Genomic DNA, 23944 nt, shown 5'->3' with positions numbered 1-23944 from the left:
GTTCTTGTCATTGCACTGGGCTCTTTATATACTCAGTGCATGTGTTTGTTTGCATTACACATTAATGTATAACTTGAAATCTCTACAGATAAGCAGGATGGATTTGATTTAGACTTTGGCATAGTTTAATTGTTGACTGCTTGCCAGAGTCATTTGAGCATCAGTAAAAGCATTTAGTGTAACTATAATCATATCAAATCACACCCTTTAGCAAAATTAATTTAAAGACAGAAATTTAAAGCAGATACTGCTGTATTTGTGAATTGAAATATCTGGAACACTGTTTATGTTAAACATTTGCATTTAGGCATTTGGCAGACACTTACAGTGCCTTCAACCCTTTTGTGCTCCTATCGCAAAACTCGCAAAAAAAAAACGTGCAATGTGAACTGTACTCATTATGAAAATGTTATTGTGTACCCATCATAATGCCCACCTCTCCGCTGACCTGCTCCGTCGTTTCTGTTGTTACCCCAACATGTTCCCATTAAAAACAAGTTTGGGTTGGCATAAAACACACTAGACCTCATTATTTGTGTCCACCCCAAGCTTCTTGTCAGACAGCTTTAATTTGGCTACTAAATGGAGGGGGGGGGCATCTTCATATAAATGGTGCTGCTCTGAGGAGTAGGCGTATGGAGCTGCCACGGACCTCATTCATCCTCATTAGGCCCGTCAAAGTGCTTGATCTCTGACCGCGTAGAGTCAAACACAGTCTTAGTGTGCCACATGGGCTTTCTGTGTTTTATTGCCATGCTAAATAGCTTCAGAAGAAGCCCGGTTGGGGCCTGGTCAAGGTTCGAGTGCACGGGAAATGAGCTGGCCTGTTAAAATCTGCAGCTTAGCCATGTGGCATGTGTCAGAATTGAGCTCTTTTAACACCCAGCCAGACCCTCGTATACAAAAACTCACGCAAACGTCCCAATTAGCTTTTACGTTTGACCATGTACCGCGTAACAATTTAAGTGTATGCCTTTTAACTGAGGTATGTCTTGTTTTAATGAAATAGCAATGTTTTATTAAGGCAGACATGCATCTAGCCCCAATTTAATTTCCAGTGACTATAAAAGAGGGACGTATATTTAGAGCATTGTAGTTATAGCGAGTTCTTAAAGCTGCAATTCGTAATTTGTTTTTCAGCTAAAACTAAACAAAAATCAGTTATTGAGCAATTATATTAAAAACTGTGTTCAGAACTGTCTTCTTATTTTATCCCGATTCACAACGATAAGCTTTTAATATGATTTATCACTTCCGTTCCATTACCTTTTTGTTTGAAATGTCACTTTGACTTCAACTCACATAAAAAACTTGCAGTTTGATGTTTTAAACAGAGATGGCGCTGGAGAGGCTGAGGTTAAAGATTGCAGCTTTGTAATGTGTACATTTTCGGAAGATATATTAATGGGACACTCAACGTTTTTGAAAATATGCTCATTTTCCAGCTCCCCCAGAGATAAACTTTTGATTTTTACAATTTTGGAATCCATTCAGCTGATCTCCTGGTCTGGCGGTACCACTTTTAGCATAGCTTAGCACAATCCACTGAATCTGATTAGACCATTTAGCATTGCGCTCAAAAATGACCAAAGAGTTTTGATATTTTTCCTATTTAAAACTTGACTCTTCTGTAGTCACATTGTGTACTAAGACCGACAGAAAATCAAAAGTTGCGATTTTTTAGGCAGATATGGCTAGGAACTATACTCTCATTGGGCGTAAAGCAGACTTTGCTGCTGCAACATGGCTGCAGGACGCGCAATGATATTACGCAGCAGCCGAAAATAGTCCCCTCATCTTTCCTTAGTTGTCAGTTATGATCATCAAAATTAAAAGAAATAAACATTTGAAATATACACTAGCCTAAAGGATTATTAGGAACAGCATACTAATACTGTGTTTGACCCCCTTTCGCCTTCAGAACTGCCTTAATTCTACTTCGCATTGATTCAACAAGTTGCTGAAAGCATTCTTTAGAAATGTTGGCCCATATTGATAGGATAGCATCTAGGAGTTGATGGAGATTTGTGGGATGCACATCCAGGGCACGAAGCTCCCGTTCCACCACATCCCAAAGATGCTCTATTGGGTTGAGATCTGGAGACTGTGGGGGCCATTTTAGTACAGTGAACTCATTGTCATGTTCAAGAAACCAATTTGAAATGATTCAAGCTTTGTGACATGGTGCATTATCCTGCTGGAAGTAGCCATCAGAGGATGGGTACATGGTGGATATAAAGAGATGGACATGGTCAGAAACAAAACTCATGGAGGCTGTGGCATTTAAACGATGCCTAATTGACACTAAGGGGCCTAAAGTGTGGCAAGAAAACATCCCCCACACCATTACACCATTGCATTAATGAGAAATTGAACAGGTGTTCCTAATAATCCTTTAGGTGAATGTATCAGTCGGTGTGTAATGAATGAATATAATATACAAGTTTTAGTTTTTGAATGGAATTAGTGAAATAAATCAACTTTTTGAAGATATTCTAAATAAATGACCAGCACCTGTACATTCAGGTATTAGAATAAAAAAGAACATAACACAAATAATAATACTACGAATAACAATAACAAGCTTACGATAGCGCATCAACCCAGTTTTCCGGTTTAGTCACGTGACGATTGACATAAACCGCATTGACAGGACATAGCAAGAGACATCAGACAAATCTGCATTAAAATAGGGGCAGACGGTGGAACAGGTAGATCTGTTCGTGTGCAGGTGTGTGTGAGAGTGATTTCAAACGTATGCACAGGTGTGTTCATAATGGTATGTATTTGGGTTTCTGTGTCTAACAAGAGGAATGCCACTCCTTTTCAAATGCTCACAATTGCCATACTAGTACTTTTGTTTTCTCAATGTATACTAAGCCAATAAGCTTCACCCCACAGCCTGCCATTGGGCTAAATTTAAACTTGCTATATGTTAACATTTCAGCTCAATTTACTCAAAAGGTAAACAGTTTAAAGGATTAGGTCTTATGTACTGTATATACAGTATCTACTCACTCTCTACTTAAAGGACAAAAAAAGAAAGTTTCACGTTGCATTTTTAAGAGTTTATACACTAGGGCTGTGCGATTTGGGGATATATCTAATGGCATTTTTTCTGCCAGAAATTGTGATTTGATTTGCGGTTAATGTGCATGTGCCTTTCTAGGTGGTTATATCTTACTGATACTGCTTATGAGTCTGGTGATTTAACTGTATTCTTATCAGGTTTTTAATATTTTTGATGAAAATAAGGAAACAAAAATAAAGAAATTAAGAATATAATTAACACTGCTTTATTTTATGAAATGTAAAATGTAAGCTAAATGGTCTTTAGCTTGGACTAACAGTATTTAAATTAGTGAGTTCATTATAGCTGCAACTTTAACAAAAAGTAAAAATATTTAAATGGGTGACTGAGTTTTATTAGAAAGATTTGTATACATGTTTGTTTTTTGTAAACAAAGAACTGGAACTTCATAATTATCAAAATATTAAATACATTTGGGATTTTTAAAATGAGTAGAAAATGCGTTCAATGACATGTCATTCATTCAATTGAAATTAGCAATCCAGTTAAATGGAATTTTCGTTTGTTTTAATAAGGAACCAGGCTTGTAAGCATTGTTAGGCTGCGTACGTGTGTCAAGTTTAAACACCTCGTCTGTGCGTGCGAAGTCTTGCAATGCGGAACCAGGCGTGAGTATTTAACCCTCATTAGTTTAGGAGAAACACCGTTTTGATTGACATGCCTCTCACAGAGACAGCACGGCCATATTGACGCTCAATCAATTGGTTAGACTGTCACAAAGCCTCGCTGTATATTTCTCATCTCGCATCCTTTATCGCAGTTTGCTAATCGCAATGTTTCACATACCGATTGCGGTTCGATTTCGATTATTTGCCCAGCACTATCATACACTGTAAAAATTCCTTGTTGCATTTAAATTTAATCAACTTGAATTTAGAGTTTATTTGAACTTTTTTGACTTGTGAGGAGTTGCGATTAATTATCATTTTAAATCATGTTAAATTAGCTTACGTTATTTTAACTTAATTTTTGTAATTTATAGTACATGCTCAAGTCAAGAAAGTTTTTAATCAATTTAAAGTTGATTAAACTTAAACATTTAAGTGTTACAATTAATTTTAAAGTGAATGTGAGCTTTTTAGTTAACTTAATTTTTAAAGTACAATTAAATACAAGGATTTTTTTACAGTGTACTTCAACTCATTAATTAAGTTAAGCAATTTCAACTTATTTTTATAAGTTACAGCAACTCACATTTCTCATGAGTAAAGTATTCTTTGAGATTTGCGAACAAAATAAGGTTAGCAAAATTTAAGATGTTTTTTTTTTCAGTATCAACAAAATAGTCTAATAGACTTTGGTGCCTTTACCAATATCTTGTGACATTTCAACACTATTTGATAATTAAATTTCGGACTCAAAATCCAGCTCGTATATAACAATACCAATAATTGTGTTTGGTTAAAAACTGTGAATTCTTGGTTTGCATTCATATTTATTTTATTTTTATTCAGGAAGGAGTTTAGTTGTCATGACTCTTACCAAAAAATCCACAGTACACATTCTTTTATTTCAAATGTCTCCTGTGGGTGCGTCTGTCGCCCCCTCATCCATCATTGCACATTGTATGACTTGAGTAATGGGTAGTTAAAAACAAATGACTGACGTTGTTCCAAAAGCTGTTGTAATATGGAATTATATGCAAACGTCAAGTATGAGGATCTTTTGTGTGTTAGTGCCGTTGAGCATGTTTGCTTATGTATAGGTAAGAAATATAGAGGTTAGTGGCGGCCGGTGACTTCTTTTTCAAGGGCACACGATGCGAAGCTTGTCACAACATGTATTTAGCTCGTCATGTGTGTGGTTCGTCATTTCAAAATATGTGTTCTTCGCGTCATGTTAACCATGTGTATCATGCGTGTTGTCATAATAAGTGCCTGCTGCACATGCGTCTAAAGGGTTTATGATTAAATAACGCTCACGTTTGCCAGATCTCCTTAATCTCATGTGTAATCAGAGTTAAGTGATAAGCAGGCACTTATTTTGACAATACGCATGGTTCATATGATGCAAAGAACACATATTTTGGAATGACAAGCAACACACAACAAATTTGCGCCCCTTGAAGAGTTAATGATCAAAGTGAATGCCTTGTAAGTTTGCATTATCAGCTTTTAAATGGTCTAATTTCTGCTTTTGTTTAGCTCAGCTCGCCCATGAATTCTGTCAGTTGTTCAGAGGACATTAAACCCCCTTTGGGTCTGAACGGGGTGATGAAGGTCCTAGCGCCGCCCACAGACACGTCCCTCTCCCTTACCAAACACATCTGTGCCATCTGTGGCGACCGCTCTTCAGGTGATTTGCCTACACTCATACACATACATAAATTATTGATATAATTTAAACTGGCCAAATTATCATAATAATAAAATAGGAATTACTGGAATCAGAGAATTCAGCATAACATTATTATTATTATTATTATTATACCACGGGTCTGTTAAAAGTTATATTCTGATTGGCTGAGAAATGTTCCGTGGGTATGCATTAATTTCTGATAACTGCACACCTAACTTGTCAAATCTCTTAAAAATAGGCACCAGAGCAATGTTTGTGGTAACCGTGGTATAAGAGGAATAATTGACTCCGGTCCTTTGAATTATTTAGACACTTTGCGTCGTGCCGCATTGCACCTTGTTTGTGCATTATTTTCTTACAGTTCAATGGCCCGTCATCAATTATTCCTTACGTAGTACATGAATTATTCAACATTATACCATGGGGCTTTATTCTGATTGGTTGAGAAATGTTCCACTGGTGTTGATTATTTTTCTGAAAAACGCACACCTTAACTGTCAAATGTCTTAAAATAACTACCAGAGCAATGTCTGTGGTAACTGTGGTGTAAGCTAAATAATTGACTCTGGTCCTTTGAATTATTTAAAAATAATTATTGAAAATAACTTCGCTTCTCATCGTGCCACATTTTTACCACCCTGGGTGTGCTTTATTTTCGAATAATTCAATGGCCTGTTGTCAAATATTCCTTACTTATAGCTGTTTATTATTATGATTTTCAGTACTGAAAATACAAAAAATACAGTTTCTTTTACACTTATCATGTAACGGGTAAATACTGGGCCTTTCACTGGAAATTGATGGTAATTTTATGCCAATTATTTGCAATTGTTTCAGTAGAAAAATTGTTAAATCTGTGGGTGCAGTTTGCACAGAAAATGTATGAAGCAGTTAAGATGATAAAAGATAAATTCATTTTTTTTATTATTAATAAATTGTGCATCTACATTGGAATCAGTTTTTGTACACACAGAAAATGCAGTTTCATGCAAATGGTCTTTAAACAGTTGTGAAATTTACTTTAATTTGTATTCATTGTTGTGTATGTTGCAGTACTGTGTGAGATGAACAGATGTGGGACTCTTGAATTATTGGTAGTAAATGAAGCGTGCATGTATTTTTTGGCAGGTAAACACTACGGTGTATACAGCTGTGAAGGCTGTAAAGGGTTCTTCAAGAGAACAGTGAGGAAGGATTTGACATACACATGTCGGGACAACAAGGACTGCGTGATTGACAAGCGCCAACGCAACCGCTGTCAGTACTGCCGCTATCAGAAGTGCTTAGCCACAGGCATGAAGAGAGAAGGTGAGCTGCTATACTTTAATCTAATCGGGCCACTCAATTATAAAACCTGAATCTTTTGACTTTCATGGAAGTGCTTTTTTGCTCAGAGGTTACTATTTGCATGATGGGCATTTAAAGGGATAGTTCACCTAAAAATAAAAATTAGCCTATGATTTACTCACCCTCAAGCCATCCTCGATGAATATGATTATGTTTTTTCAGATGAACACAATCTGAGTTCCTGCCAGCTTTATAATGATGATGGTGTAAATGGTGCTTCTGATTTTAAGCCCAAAAAAGTCCATCCTTCATAGAAATAATCCACACCGCTTCAGGGGTTAAAAAAGGCCTTCAGTGGATGCAATGCGATTTTGTAAGAAAAATGTACAACTTTACAAGCTAAAATAACTAGGTTCTGGTAACGTCCAACGCATGCAGAATGAAGCATATAATGCATATGGGGTAGTGACGAATGCTAAAACACAGAGACCAAAACAAAACGGCATTCACGAAATAGAAATCTAAAACGAGGATTTAAAAGAAAATGTAGGAGGATTCCGATATTAAACAAGAGGATATTGAGGTTTGTTTGGGGGTTTTTTTTGTTTCGCCTGTGCTTTTATCTTGTTTTAAGCATAAACTCACTTTATTTTTAATTTCTTAATGGTGCATTCACACCAGCAGTGGTAGAGGCGGCAAAAACACGCTATTCGCGCGTAGTTTGACGCTTGAACATTTAAGTTTACTCGCTTCATTTGAGTGTGAAAGCCACGTGTGAAATTCTAGTCATTCGAGACATTCACGCGGAAATTCGCATCATGGGAGGGGCTTCTGTGACTCCGCTGAGACTCCGCTCGCTTCCTGTAATCACTTCACTACTACGGCAAGGTCCTGATTGGTTAACGGCCGGGGTATACTTTTTTCCGCATCCGGCTCGCACGCGTCCGCGCAGCTTTCCAAGTATACTCCCCACGGCTACACGCGGATGGCCGCGTTCGGCACTATATGCAATACAAATGATTTCTTATTCAAATTATTACTCTACCAGGCCGTTAGGGCAGCACTGATTTGGTGACATTTACAGTACATTAAAACATTAGGATAGGTGAAGAAAAGTAGCCGATCCACCATTGCAAACACAGTTTAGAACAAACAACAAGACAACAAAGAACAGAAATCAAACATTATGGTAACAAACATGCTCCACATCTTGGAAGAAGTAAAAATTAAAGAAGAAAAACGATAGTGTGTGTGCAAATGCCGTATTTCCTTTGTATAATTGTTTGTAGTGGAGTGTCCTGTTTAAATATTTTCACGCGCATGCGCTGTTGTACGCAGACTGTACGCGCACTGTCTGCGCGGTCTCAAATTTTGGGCTGCATGCGGACCCTCCTTATGACGAAAATGACGTCATGTGGACGGCGCGCATACGCGGGGGTCCCTAGTATACTTTCGGCTTAACGCGGCCGGAAATCCACCGAAGTTCAGATTTTTCAACTCGCTCAATTGCGTCGCAGGATGCCTAATCTCGTCTTTGCATTGAATTAAAGGGATAGTTCACCCAAAAATGAAAATTCTGTCATCATTTACTCACTCTCATGTTGTTACAAACCTGTATTTATTTCTTTGTTCTGATTAACACAAAGGAAGATATTTTGAGAAATGTTTGTAACCAAACAGTTTGTGGACCCCATTTACTTCCATAGTATTATTTTTCCTACCATGGAAGTGAATGGGGTCCACAAACAGTTTGGTTACAAACATTTCTCTTAATATCTTCCTTTGTGTTTATCAGAACAAAGAAATGTATGCGGGTTTGTAACAACATGAGGGTGAGTAAATGATGACAGAATTTTTGGGTGAACTATCCCTTTAACATTAAAATCACTCGCGCTTACCGCCTCTACCGCGTTCTGGTGTGAACCCTGCATTAGACTTCAATTCCTTCTAAAAAATAAATGTATTTTGTTTAAAAACTAGATCTTTGTACTAAAAACAAGACAAAAATACTAAGAAATCATTTTTTTGCAGTGTGTGCTTTGATTCCTGGTTCCCAATAAGGGATGCTGGTGCACTATAAAAAACAATTTGTTGGTTCAACTTTAAAATTCATAAAATAAAGTAGAATATATCACAAGTGTGCCTGTAGGTCAAATAGTTTAGGAGCTGCAAGCATTGTATGTGGGTTGTAATGTCATTTTCATGATTGGTGCTATACCGTATTTTTCGGTCTATAAGCCGCGCTTTTTTTTAAATATCTTGGCTGGTGCTGCGTCTTATAGTCAGGTTTACCTTGTAAGTCAGTATGAATTAATTTTGACATTTATGAGGCAAAAAAAATCATTACCGTCTACAGCCGCAAGAGTCCGCTACTGTATATGCTGCTCCTGTATTTATGTAGTTCAATGGATTCAGTGATGTGGAATGACGAGTATGCGAACATCACGCTAGTTGGCTTGTTCGGTTAATTTAGACTATTCAACCTACCAGGTAAGTTCTGTATGCTATGGTTTATCATTTAAATAACTGATAATATCACTTTAACGTACAGACATCTATTCAGCCTGCTATTCTGTGCTATTGTTTAGTTCAGTGGTTCCCAAACTTTTTCAGCGTGTGGCCCCCCTTGTGTACGGTGCATTCCTCTGCAGCCCCCCAAAGAAAATTTGTGGCAAAAAAGTGTTCTAAAACTCAACATTTTAATAAAATAAAAAAAACATTAAATTATACAAAAAAGTAGTGCTTTTGGTTAGTAGCCTTATTTTTTTAGGTTTAATTACACAGAATTTATGATAAATTAATGTATTTCATAAAATGTCATAAAACTGGGGCCCCCCTGGCACCATCTTGCGGCCCCCAGTTTGAAAACCACTGGTTTAGTTGAATAACTTGCCTTTCCAGATTAAATTTCTGTTCTTTGGCTTGGGTTTTGTGGAATAATTTTCTAAATAAACGCAACGTATAGTCCACTGCAACTTATTTCGTCTTAATGACAAATTTTTGAAGGATGCAGCTTATACTCCGGTGCAGCTTATAGTCCATAAAATACGGTAAAAGGAACCTTAAAAAAGTTAAACTCAAAAAATACTTGTCAACTAATATTTTTAATTTGCATTAACTTAAAATTTTAAGGTGTTTCCCCACCAGGCTGCTTAACTTTGGCCAACCAGCTTTACTAACATTTTTTGGCTGCTGCTGAATCTGTTTGACCCTCAAGAAACCAGAATGGGCCTTGAATTTAAATTGATATGAAGTAGATTTATAATTCTCCCTTACACAAACACTGGGGTAACAAGACAAACTGCTTTCCCTAAAGTCTCTCACGCTCTCAGTTTCTGAGGATAATAATGCAAAAATAATTTCCTTCTGCGTGTTGCCTCACCTCACGTTGACTCCTGGAGTAAAGCTTTATCCTTCAGCTAACCTCCACGGCTTTCTGCCGTTACCACTCAAGAATTTCCCTCATGATCTGGTTGTGGTTTCTGTCACACCGAGAGTCATAAAGTGGAGGTTTTTACAGACATGATCGAAAGCTGAAATGTTGCCTGACAGTTAGTCATTTCCACCGGGGGCCAGACACATTGGACCGACAACCAGGCCAAACATACATGTACACTGTGCGTACAAAACATTGTCATATATAGATCCACGCATGCACACACACAGTACGTTCTTAAAGGGTACGTGATCACTTTTAAAGGAACAACTTTATTACCCGTGACTTTGACTGAATAGTAGCTTATTCTGTGCACTGCACAGTTATGTTTGCGCTGGACGATACCCAAATAAAATATACATATTTTATAAAGCACAATACAAATTGCTTAAAACTTAGGTTGACCTCTAACTCTACGTTAACTATTGCTGATTTGATTTCAACCCTTTTGTGAAGTTGGTGATTAATGGGCCATACGTACGCATAGCTCAATGAAAAACAACCCTTGATGTTATGGTGGAAACGTGTAGCTTAAGAACCAAAAACCAAAACCAGCTGTGGTTATGATGTTGTTTGTATATGTAACCGTATGGGCTGGCGAACACATACGCTGACGTTTCTAATTTTATACGTCCAGCCGTTCAGGAGGAGCGGCAGCGGGGGAAGGAACGGAGCGAGGGCGAATTCGGCAGCTGCGCCAATGAGGACATGCCCGTGGAGAAGATTCTGGAAGCCGAACTGGCAGTGGAACCAAAGACTGAGACGTACGTGGAGGCCAACCTGAGCGCGCCTGCCAACTCCGTAAGCCAATCTCTCTACAAATCACTATTTATCATACGCTGACATTCAAAGAACATTTGGCTCGTCTGAAATAGGGCGAGTACAGTAATTTTATGAATGTCGAGAGTGAAGAAAGAGCATAAAAATCGTGTGAATAGTTATGTTTTGTTTGTAAATGTTAAGAGCTATTTTTAAGAGCAGCATGCAGTTTGCTACCAGCGGATGGACGGATGCCGCTACATAGCAATGCACTTTGGCTTTGATGGCCTTCGTACAGACCCCTTGAGAGGGGACATACTGCAGAAGATGCACATTGTCGTGCCATTAGATAAGAGCCCTGGCCGAGCACATTAAGCATGTCAGAGACTAGTGCTGTATATATATAAATACACAAACACATGTGTTCTGTGCAGCTGTAAGCTCTATATCAGGTTGAGGTCAAGGAGAAAGAGGAACATGCTTTGTCTTCCTTACTTTGTATTTACAGATTGTTTGTTCTTCTTTGTTGTTTTTTTTGGCTATATGTGATACTTTCAGTGAAAACCCGATTAAGGTCATTAACCTCTTTACTGTCACACCACCCTTTTGAGTGTGGGGGGGGGGTGAAAAGTTGATTTGCACCTTCAAATGAATATAACTTTTTGGGGGGGCTAAAAAGCCTAATCTTGGTCTTGTTTTAAAGAAGGAAATTTAAGGTTTTCTGTAAGTGGCTGTAGTGATAATATTAAACAGAATTTTTTTATAGCAGTTTAAATTATTTTAATATTTAAAAATAATGCAATATATATTAATTTTGTAAATAAAATTATAAAAATGTAAATGTTTCACAAAAAAAAAAAATATGTAAACATAAAGCCATACGTCTCAAGTAGTTGTGATCGAAATTTCAAGTTAAAATCACAAAAAAATGTGGTTTGTGTCACTCTTTTAGTCGTTTTACCTACAAAGGCCACTAGGTGTCAACGTTTTGCTGCATACTCTTGTCACAAATTATTAAATTACTGTCACTGTATTATTATGGATGGATGCTGCACATTGGTGGTGGTTGAGGAGATTCCTATGTAAAGCGCTTTGAGTACTGAGAAAAGCGCTATATAAATGTAAGGAATTATAATAATAATAATAATTATTATTATTATTATTATTATTACTGCTAAAATTTTTTAATAATAATATGTAGTTTTTAATATGAAAACTACATTCTTAGAGCTTTCCAATGATATATAGTTTGTCAACATTTTTGAAGATTTATACTAGGATATAGTTTTATGAATAAATACAATTTATAAGCATTCCTATGGGGGGGGGGGGGTCATGTAACAAAAAACTGTCACTACATTATTTCTATCATCAGATGACCTTGAAATATGAAAACTACATTCTGAGAGATTTCTATATAGTTTGTCATGAATTTTTAGGTTTAGAGTAGGGGTTTAGTGTTATAAAATATGTATAAACAAATTGGCCCCACCTGTGGGCCCATGACCTTTTACAAACTGACTCTCACAATATAATTTTATCACAAAAATGGTGATGATATATGAAAACAACAATCTTAGAGCTTTCCAAAGATATAAAGTTTGTCAAAATTTTTATGCTTAGATTAGGGTATTAGTGTTAAATATATAAAAACACTGTGGTCCCACCAATGGGCCCATGACCTTTTAGAAAATGACTCGCACTATGTCATTCTTTTACCAAAATGATGATGATAAATGAAAACTACACTCTTAGAGCCTTCTATGATATATAGTTTGTCATTTTAGATACGAATTCATATGCAAAACACTTAAACAATAGTTGGCGTCCCGCTGGCGGATCAGTGACATTTAGCAAGATTATCAATGTTTTAGGCACACTCTTATCATAAATTAATCAATTACTCTCCCTACATAATTTATTTTATAAAACACTGACAATATATGTATTCTAGAGGCTTAGACCTTTCCAAAGATATATAGTTTGTCATGATTTGATAAACATTTACATCCAAAATATTTAAGTAAAGTCAGGTGTTCCTCAGGAGGAATGGTGACAGTGATGTAAAATCAAACTTTGATGCATAATTAGAATTAGACTTTAAAGGGATCGCTCACTAAAAAAAGAAAATTCTGTCATCATTTACTTATCTATAAGTTGTTACAAACCTGTATAAACGTCCTTTAAAGGAGCCATATCATGCTAAATCCACTTTCTTGGCTCTTAAATGCATTTTGTTGTATATTTGTAGTGTTTATAAGTACATAAAAGTTGAAATTAGTCTCTTCAGGTGCTTTGTTGATATCTTTTATATTCTGTTTTGGTCATATTTTCCAACCGGTTCTGATTTTTCTATTATCTATTACGTTTTTTGAACAATTACGTCACAGTATTTCCAGCGGAACTGCTAAATAAGGACATCGACTTCCAGCCCAACACTACGAGCAATCCGCCATTTTATATTTCTCGCTGCGATATTGTAGGTCAAGCTCAAGGATGCAGAAGTTACGAGAGCGTAAGAAATGTACTCACATCTGTGGGTAAAGTCATTTTTGTGTGCCCGAGGCACTTTAAGGATAACTACTTCACCAATCTCCGCCAGTATAAAGAAGGAATTGCCGATAGACTTCGTCTGATTGAGGGGTCAATTACCTCTTTCTTTGGAGACGACGAGCAGAGCACTTCGGTAAGCAGTTTATAACTTAAAGTAAAAAAGTAAAGTACACGATGGTCATGGTTTAGCAGTGCTGTTTCTCACTCCGAAGGCTGCAGCCTGCGGAGATCGCTTTTGGGCATCAAGCCTGGTTTAAGTTAACTGAGCATCACATTTGCAAGTCATGAGCATATTACAACAACTTACGATTAACTAAGAATAATAGTAAACTTTATAATTGTTAATATTCTGAAATAAGACCGTCTTGATGACGTATGCAGCCTAGATATGCGACCTCCGGAGGCTGCAGCCTCACACCATTGCGATACCTCCATATGAAGACGTTGTTCTGCAGGTTCGTCGTCTTCATTTTCCTCTCAGTCCGTTTCCGACTCTGGCGCGAACATATAAGGCTGGATGGACAAGTCTTCCGTTGTTGACATTTTGTGAATAACGAGTAAATAAAAACTTTCTGTGCAGCTAGATAATCGTATGCTATAAAACTACAAAAATGGCCGAACGGGGTGGAGTTTAACCGTGTGTCACCTCTGCAACCTGGAGAGGGGGCAGGGTATGACGTGCATTTAAAAAGACAGTACCAAAACGAGTTGCTCTCAGATGCACATCAGAAAAGGGGTAGAAAGGGGGCCTGTGGGGCTATAATAATGAGGAATTCAGACCCAAGCATTGCAGTTTCGCTTTACATAGACCACAAATAGATGATTTATATGTAAAAAGGACAGATTTAAAAGCATGATATGTCTGCTTTAAGGATATTTTGTAGAATGTTTGTAACAAAACTGATCTGGGGCACCATTGACTTCCATAATAGATACAAATAATATCTTTAAAAAAAAGTGAATGGTGCCCCTGATCTGTTTAGTTAAAAACATTCTTCAATTGTGTTCAGCCGAGCAAAGTAATTTGTTACAGGTCACGATTCCTGACCATAAAGATCTGATTCCAAAACTGTAACTGATTTTCAATTCCCAACCCTAATAATGAGGCACAGTGTTTTAAAGATGTATACCAGTATTCTCTATGACAACCTCTAAACATGCATACATGAAAGCTATATTCTGATTGGTTCTGTGGTGTGGCCGGACAGTTTGGGTCACACAGGAAATTCCTTTACCTCATAGTGAACCACAGCAAGAGTTAAACAGGAAATAAAAAATATTCCATCAGAGGAAAGTGACAGAAATCACATCCATAACCTTCTCCACCCAGATGATGGCATTTGAGTTCATATTTAAATCAATGACTAAAGTCTCTCTCTCTCTCTCTCTCTCTCTCTCTCTCTCTCTCTCTCTCTCTCTCTCTCTCTCTCTCTCTCTCTCTCTCTCCACAGCCTAACGATCCTGTAACTAACATCTGTCAGGCAGCTGACAAGCAACTCTTTACCTTAGTGGAGTGGGCCAAGCGGATACCTCACTTTTCTGACCTCCCATTGGACGATCAAGTCATCCTTTTGCGAGCAGGTGCGTCAGCAAATAAACACAGATCGCCTCTGTTCGATTCCTGCAGAAATCGACCTGATGTGACCCATTTGCTCTTTGTCAATTATTTCGGCTATGATGTTATGTTTTAAAACGCTATCAGCCAATGAGATGAGGTTGTTTAATGTTATGTGGCATTACAGAAGCATTTACATGGATCCAAAGATGTATTTTATGCGGGCTTAGGCCATAGCATTGATTAAAGAAAAAATCTATTTCATTAGCTTTTAGTGAGAGTCTTAATTTTGTTAAGGGTGATGGTTTCTAGACAGATAGAAAGAAAATACGAGGCAGAATTGTTGTTAATGTTCTCGATGTTCACAGGCTGTAGGTTGCCTGAGGACAAGCAAAAGAAAGGACAGTAGTGTACAAAGATGTAAGGATATTAACATGTCTTCATAAAATGGCATATTTTTATGTTTGAAATAAATAAATATCCTTGATTTGGAACTTTAAAAAAATTATGCTCTGTTCGGGCACTTAAATTCAATTTTTTACATTGTTTATTTATGCAACATAAAGAATTGTATTGAAATAAATAAAAAAGCTGATATTGTATCTATTTACGTAATGCTATCAAAATGCATTGAATAACACAAAATATCAAAGTATTTATAAAATCCAACACTGGCTCAAGTTTATGCTGTTGTTTTGCTTAAAAAAAAAAATTGTTTAAAGAATATGATATGGATGGTCATATGTAAGATATAGGGAAAAAATATATATGCAATTACCAACCAAAATAATATTCCTGTAAAACCATGTTTTGTTTGAAACATTTTGAATTAAAAAGTAAAAATAAATATACAAACACCTGGAATATTTCCTTTCCTTCTATTGCCTGCTTTACATATAAAGTATGTGAGCAAATAAAAGAGTAAGCAAATAAAAAAGGAACCTAAAAATGCCAGTAAATGGGTTTCCTACAGTACGACTTTAAACCTGAGTATAGCAAGTGTTATGTAATAACTCAAATTTACACCTTAAAAAAACTCCAGCTCAATAAAGTCCATATAAGCAAAACTTTACATTAGATGTATGTGAAGGAACTGTCTACAGGGACAGCATGCACGCCTTGTTATATATGCTGGAATAAAGCATAATCGTGCTATTGTGAACAAAGGGCTTTACTGTATCTGCAGCCTAAAGCTATATGTACAAAGTAGATATGTTGGTCCGTTTCAGTAACCTTTGATTGTTTCTGCACCTTCTGTGCTTCTTTCCACTAGGATGGAACGAACTCCTGATAGCCTCTTTTTCTCATCGTTCCATAGCTGTGAAAGATGGGATATTATTAGCTACAGGCCTACACGTCCATAGAAACAGCGCGCACACAGCCGGCGTCGGAGCTATCTTCGACAGGTTAGTATATTTCCAAAGTTTCTATAAGGCAGTGCTTCTCAAACTTTTTTGTGCAAAGTTTTTGGTGCATCCCTTTGCGCCCCTCCATAGAAAATTCATGACATAATACAATCTTAAACTTAGAATTTGAATTAAACTAAACATATTAAATGATACAGTGTAGTTCTTTTGGCTAGTAGCCTTATTTTTCTGAGATTTAATTACACAGAATTTATAATAAATTAATGTATTTTATAAAATGTCATAAAACTGGGGGCCCCCTTGGCACCGTCTTGGGCCCCCTCCCGTTTTGCTACGAGTAATAAAACACAGAGTAAAAAATAAAAAAATAAACTTTTTCAGTGTCACTTTTTCTGTGTCACTTGTGTTTATAAAGGGTGCAGTCCTCTGGACCACTAAGAAATTTTTACACATTGTTTGTTGTAAAAGGTTCTTTACAGTCAGTGGCCCTGAAGTGCAAACCACAACAACAAATTAAAAAACAACAACAAATTAAAAAACACTACAACAAATTAAAAAACACTACAGCAAATTAAAAATATACTACAGCAAATTAAAAAACACTATAACAAATGTAAAAACACCACAACAAAATAAAAAACACTGCAACAAATTAAAAAACAACAACAAATTAAAAAAACACTACAGCAAATTAAAAACCACTACAGCAAATTAAAAAACACTACAACAAAATAAAAACAAATACAAAATAAAAAACACAACAGCAAGTTAAAGAACACTACAGCAAATTAAAAAACACAACTACAAATTAAGAAACACTACAACAAATTAAAAACACAACTACAAATTAAAAAACACTACAACAAAATAAAAAACCATAACAAAATAAAAAACACAACAGCAAGTTAAAAAAACACTACAACAAAATAAAGAAACACTACAACAAAATAAAAAACAACTACAAATTAAAAAACACAACAACAAATTAAAAACACAACTACAAATTAAAAAACACAACTACATTAACCTACCTCCTCTCCAAACCACGCGCTACAGGAAGAATAACTTCCGGTTCAAAAGCCGAACTGCAGTGTCGTCCAATCAGCGATGTCTCATGTTGCCCACTGGTACCTACCTCTTCCGGTAGGTTAATGTAGTTGTGTTTTTTATTTTGTAGTTGCTTTTATTTTGTTGTAGTGTTTTTTAATTTGTTGTAGTGTTTTTTTAACTTGCTGTTGTGTTTTTTATTTTGTTATGGTTTTTTATTTTGTTGTAGTGTTTTTTAATTTGTAGTTGTGTTTTTAATTTGTTGTAGTGTTTTTTTAACTTGCTGTTGTGTTTTTTAATTGTATTTGTTTTTTATTTTGTTGTAGTGTTTTTTATTTGCTGTAGTGGTTGTTAATTTGCTGTAGTGTTTTTTTAATTTGTTGTTGTTTTTTAATTTGTTGCAGTGTTTTTAAATTTGTTGGGGTGTTTTTTAATTTGTTGTTGTTGTTTAGTAATTTGTTGTTATGATTTGCACTTCAGGGCCACCGTAGTACGGTGATGCCAACATTTTTTGGGTTAGGGGAACCATTTCTTATTTACCATTGCATAGTCCATTTTCTACTTTTGGTTCTGTGGATGGTTCAATCAGACCAAGAACCTTTAATGATTCTGGGTTTTTAAGAGAGTACATCCTCAAAGACTCTAAGGAAGATTTGTGAGAGCCAGAGGTCACACGCACATGAATTGTTGAAAATAACGCTCATAATGACATTAGACGCTGTGTCATGAAAATGTCCTCCACGTTTTACGCATGATTGATTGCATTTTTACATTAAGCCATGTGGCAGTTTTATGTATCGTGTGATAATGTTTCACCGGCCGTGTGAGATGTACTGGTGTCCTCATTGATGAAATATATGGTGCCCGTTTGGTCCGCATTAGAGATGAATGAGTCTTTATAGGACGTGGTGTCTTTGAATTTCAAACATGATATAAAAACGAATTATTAAGGTGATGTGAGGACTCGTTGGTTATAAAACATTTACTGGCATTCCTAGGGGTGTGTTATTGGAAAATGATCTTTTTATCAGAGGTTGAATGTGAATGTAAAGATTTAAGTTTTGTTGTTTTTACAGGGTGCTGACAGAGCTCGTGTCAAAGATGAGAGACATGCAGATGGACAAGACTGAACTTGGATGCCTGCGGGCCATTGTTCTGTTTAACCCAGGTACGCATGTATGGTAAACTTACACACTCATACACACAAAAACAAGTCTTGTTGAAGCATTTAAAATGTCATCTGAGTTTGATTTACGGCTGGATTACATAACAAAACTTTTTATCATAGATTTTTAATTGCAAAATTGCACTTTTATATTAAATAACAATCACATCCTACCCAACCCCATGACCCCCAACTAAAACACAGGGACATTTGAAAAATATTTAGCTACATAAGAAAACTATTATCAAATAATATCTTGCAAAATACTCCAGCTCCATTGAAGGCATATAAGCAAAACATATTTTATTTAGATATATGTAAGGCTTTGTTGTAGATTCTGAAACAAAGGATAATCGTCCTATTGTAATAAACTAAATTAAAAGTATTGCTTTTCTGAAGTAACTTTTATGTTCATTTTGATGCTAGCTTGCTATAGCGTGTCCGTCTGGTTATTAGATGTGGCGTAGTGTTTTGTATGTGGGCATACATGTAAATATGACTTTACCATGAAGGGGTGACAATAATTTTGTGCTTTTTGTGTTTTATTTTTCAATGTTTAGATTCAAAAGGACTGTCCAATCCAGCAGAGGTGGAGTCACTACGGGAGAGAGTCTATGCTTCTTTAGAATCCTACTGTAAACAAAAATACCCCGATCAACCTGGCAGGTATAGTGCACACACATATTTATCTCAAATTTGTTTATGTACATACATTGTTTTACTACTGTAGAATATAAATAAACAAGACAAAAACTGTAGAAATTTAATTCAGTCATTAAGAGTGACATATTTATCTCTACATTTACATATTTGTCACATGATTTTATTTTAAATGCCATGTGTGCATTCAAATAAATTGTGTTCAAATCGAACCCTCATCCTGGGAATCGAACAACTCTATTCCAGTTGAGGTCATTTTTAAGGCAACCACTGCATCCGAAATCGCTTACTTTACTATATAGTACGTGAGCTGAGCGATGTGTCAGAATTCAAAGTTTTCGAAAAATTGTAGGGGTTTTTTTCAGGTTTTATGTTATTAAAATCTTTAAAGCAAAACTAAAGAGATTTTGCTCTTTGCTCCCCCTACAGGTTAGACGCGTAATTGTTCATAAGCACTGTCGTAAATACTGCAGCATAGCTGGCTCTGATTGGATTGTAGGTCTGCCGTAAAGCAAGTTTTTGTAGTTTTCACTCGAACTACAGGACCACTACCCGACAGTTGGAAACTTCTTTAGTGCGGTTTTGGCCGATAGAGGGCTGCAAAGCGAATGTGAAAGTGCTGTTCACCCTGTTTTGAGTGGATGAACCACTGAAACTTTTTTGGAAACGTTATTTTAAGGTAAAAAAACTCTTTGGTGTTGCTTTCATGCCATAGAATTTTCACAAAAAATTATACAAGCATAAAACAGCTTAAGAAGACAAAAAACAATCTTATTAAAGGTAGAAAAGTGATTTAGTCAAGAGCTGTGAGAGATTTTTCGTGAACACGTGCACAGCAACGTGACGTGGGCGCGTAACCTTGATACAGATGATAATCTCTGCCGTTTGACTAATTTCTATTGGTTTACCATACCAAGCGGTTTATCGCCCGGCGAAGTACCCAAATTACCTACAACTTCTGCTTAGATTTTTAAGTGTACATTCGATGGACACTATACTTTCCCGTGAGGCCTCATGAACTGAGGAGTCGCCAAATTCAAAAAGCTAATATAATAAAATACCGGAAATCTATTAATCAGCTTTTTAAAGCCGCAATATCTAAGATTTTTGTAATAAAATATCCAAAATCCACTTTCACATTGTAATATATTTAATGTAGTTGTGTACTTGTATGATCCAAAAAGTTCCCAAGGATTTGTAAATCCAGAGAAATTCCTCATCCGAACATGATTAGGGAATTCCATGCATCTCTGGATGGTGAAAACAACATCTCCCATTATCCCACTCTCCTTCATAACGTAAAAAGCTTCGCCTTTGTTAACGATTATGCTATTTTATGTTTCATAGCGACCTCTAGAGGTAAAAAAAATCCTACATATTGTGGCTTTAAAGGTGCTCTAAGCGAATTCACGCGTTTTAGACCATAAAACATTTTTTGTTACATACAGCAAACATCTCCTCACTATCTGCTTGCTGCCTGTCCGCTGATCAAAATGTAAAAAAACGCGATCTCTGCAGACAGCCCAGGCTCTATAAACTTCAATAGAAACACGGTGGCCAAACCTAGCACCACGAAACAAAACAAAGTGTTCCAGCCAATAAATGACAAGAAGGATTTGGGGATGGGGGTGGGGGTTGGGCGCGTTCATGAAAGCACAGAACGGAGGGGGAGGAGTTAGCTACGCTCCGTTTGTTTGAAAACAGTTCAAACATCAACAAAAAGTGACGTCCCGCAGATTCGCTTAGAGCGCCTTTAAGTGATTTTGATACCAACAAATGTATTCCTCGTGATCTAATTATATCTGTTAAACAATGCAATAACTTATTGTCACGGTTGTTCTGATTACATCATAGGTCAAAGGACATACGTGTCACATGACAATGAAAACATGTAGGATGTCCAAAATGTGTTTGTTAGTGCACCCACATACTATACATAGAAATGTTTTGCTATTTCATCTTTCTTTTAAAGGGACACTCCACTATTTTTTAAAATAGGAACTATACTTTATTTCAGCATAATAATGGTTACTTTAAATAGCATGGGACTATTTTCAGGCACTGCGTAATATCATTGCACCTCCTGCAGCCATGTTACGGCAGCAAAGTCCTTGATTATTACACAGGAATGAGACTATAGTTCCTAGCCATATCAGCCTAGAAAATCGGCCTTAGTACACGATGTAACTACAGAAGAGTCAAGTTTTAAATAGGAAAAATATAGAAACTCTTTGGTTATTTTTGAGTGTGGTGCTAATGGTCCAATCAGATTCAATCGATTATGCTAAGCTATGCTAAAAGTGGTAGCGCCAGACCCGGAGATCAGCTGAATTGATTCCAAAACGGTAAAAATCAAATGTTTAACTCTAGGGGAGCTGAAAAATGAGCCAAAACCAAACATGCAATACAGTGATTTACTGATATGGGTTATCAATAACTAATGGTCATAATCAAATGTAGATACATAGTAAATGCAAAGCTTGTGCTAATCCAAACATGTACACGTGTCTAATCCGAACAGATTTGCAAAGCTGTTACTGCGTCTGCCTGCTCTGCGATCCATCGGCTTGAAGTGTCTGGAACATCTCTTCTTCTTCAAGTTAATCGGAGACACGCCCATCGACACTTTTCTAATGGAAATGCTGGAAGCGCCACACCAAATGACATAAAGGGAATGACTGTATTCTTCTGACTGCTTTCCCAGAAGTCCTCTCTACAGCATCGGCAGAGGGTGTAGTTTTATGTACAGAACACTAGAAGAGCCCAGCACAGCGCACATCTCAATGTGGACTGCTTTGTCCGGACTGACAGACATCATCTCACAGTGCACAGTCTATGAGAGGATTGAACTGCTTGGTTGTGGATGAAAAGCATTGCACAATCAACTAAATCCCGTGCAAACTTGCATTACGGAATACCGTATGGATCACACGAGTTTGCATATACTTTGGGAAGCCTGAGATTTTTTTGTTGATGTTGAACATAACATTGCTTTTTTGCCTTACAGAGGTCTACCTCTGATTTCCATCGAGTTCGTACCATACACGGCCAAACCGCCTCATCTCCGAACTCGCAATCATTTTGCTGTGAATTTTCTGTTTTCATAAGGGGATATGAAATTCCTCAATACCTCAGATGCACTTCTTCAAGCAGCTGTCCTAAAAATGACATCACTGTCCAGGTGTGCGTGCCGCTGGATCGCTTCGCTTCGGATTGTAGCATTGAGTTCAGTGTTAACAGCGTGTCCGGAGCCCGTCGATACGAGATGTCCTGGCCCTGAGTAACTCCCAGGCACTTACAGAAAGTTTTTCAAATGGTGTTGACATATCAGATTGATGGACGTCCGTCTTTATGGGAAAGAAACTGCACGCTGTTTGGCTAGTTTTAAGTCCTTTTCTTTTAGGAAGACGAGTGAATAAGAGAGAATAAAAAGCAGGTGTGCTCCTGGATAACTTTTAGTTTCATGATGTATTGCCTCTCTACTTCAGCATATGTATGATTTCCAAAGATTTTCAATGTTGTTTATCATCTGATAATTCCAAGCAATTGGGTGTTTGTGATTTGAAAATATGCAAGGAGTTAAAGGTATCCAGATGAAAGTCTGGCCTCAGGGAATCACAGGGTTTGGGAAGTGCTTTGACTGCCCCCTATCGAAAGAGACGTAAAATTGCAGCTGTTCTAATTTTCTGTGAATTTGAAACATGAAATTGGAGCTGGGTGTTTCTTATCAAACATTTTGCAAATAACCCTTCTCCCTCAGGTTGATAAAAATGCAGAACCATGTCTTTTTATTGTATTTTGGATTTGTTGTGTCATCAAAAGCAGTACAAGGTAATGCAGATTTCATGCTATTGGTATTGATGCATCAAACCTCAGTTTAAGATCTAAACCAGTGTTTTTATAATGGAAGGAGATGAACAAATTGATTTTTTAAGGAATTCTCTGGACCTACTGATTGAGACAACACATGCTGGCAAATAATGTAGACTTGATTTACGCCAGGCCTCACAGCAGAACGACAATACTTGTATAAGAAAATGTACACGCAGCATATATGATTGATGTATATAATTGGTATATACTCTTAAAGGGACAGTTCACCTAAAAAAGAAAATTCTGTCAGCATTTCTCACCCTCAATTTGTTACAAATCTGCATGCATTTCTTTGTTCTCCTGAGCGCGAAAGATATTTTAAGCATGTTTGTAACCAAACCGTTTTTGAGCACCATTGACTTCCATAGTATTTTTCTTTCCTACTATGGAAGTCAATGGTGCTCCTGCTTGTTTATAAACATCTTCTATTGTGTTCAGCAAAACAAAGACATTTATACAGGTTTTTTAGCAGTTTGAGGATAAATGATGACAGAATTTGTATTTTTGGGTGAACTATGTCTTTAAAGATAAAGGTGCTACACTGTAAAAAAACAAAAAAACTGTAGAAATGACAGTATTACGGGCAGTTCTTTACAAGATAAATGTATGTTATTAACTGGCAACAGTTTGTTCAAAGTTAAATGAACATGAAACATTAACAAGGCTTTATCTTTACAGAATAAAACTAAAATAACAGCTTCATGCAAAGCATTCGGGGAAACAAAATCTATAGGAAAAAAACTGTTGTTTTAAACATAAATTTAAAGGGACACTCCACTTTCTTTGAAAATATGCTAATTTTCCAGCTCCCCTAGAGTTAAATATTTGATTTTTACTGTTTTGGAATTCATTC

General features: G+C 36.6%; 1 protein-coding gene across 3 annotated transcripts in view; it reads left to right on the top strand.

The window, feature by feature from the left end:
* The window catches only part of rxrab (retinoid x receptor, alpha b), a 76548-nt gene extending 52604 nt beyond the window's left edge, over positions 1-23944 (top strand). For 2 of the 3 annotated variants that reach the window (XM_065284324.2, XM_065284323.2), the window contains 8 exons: positions 5236-5386; positions 6518-6697; positions 10750-10913; positions 14876-15005; positions 16253-16385; positions 18470-18561; positions 19119-19224; positions 21740-23944. In XM_065284324.2, the coding sequence (XP_065140396.1) occupies positions 5236-5386; positions 6518-6697; positions 10750-10913; positions 14876-15005; positions 16253-16385; positions 18470-18561; positions 19119-19224; positions 21740-21887 (1104 nt within the window). In that variant the 3' untranslated portion in view covers positions 21888-23944. The remainder of the gene's footprint in view (positions 1-5235; positions 5387-6517; positions 6698-10749; positions 10914-14875; positions 15006-16252; positions 16386-18469; positions 18562-19118; positions 19225-21739) is intronic. The other variant, XM_065284325.2, reaches the window with a different exon arrangement.

This window comes from Paramisgurnus dabryanus, chromosome 5, assembly GCF_030506205.2.
Source record: "Paramisgurnus dabryanus chromosome 5, PD_genome_1.1, whole genome shotgun sequence".
Taxonomy (NCBI): Eukaryota; Metazoa; Chordata; class Actinopteri; order Cypriniformes; family Cobitidae; genus Paramisgurnus; species Paramisgurnus dabryanus.
Note: the sequence above shows the minus strand (reverse complement) of the source record. Positions and strands in the feature narration are given on the sequence as shown.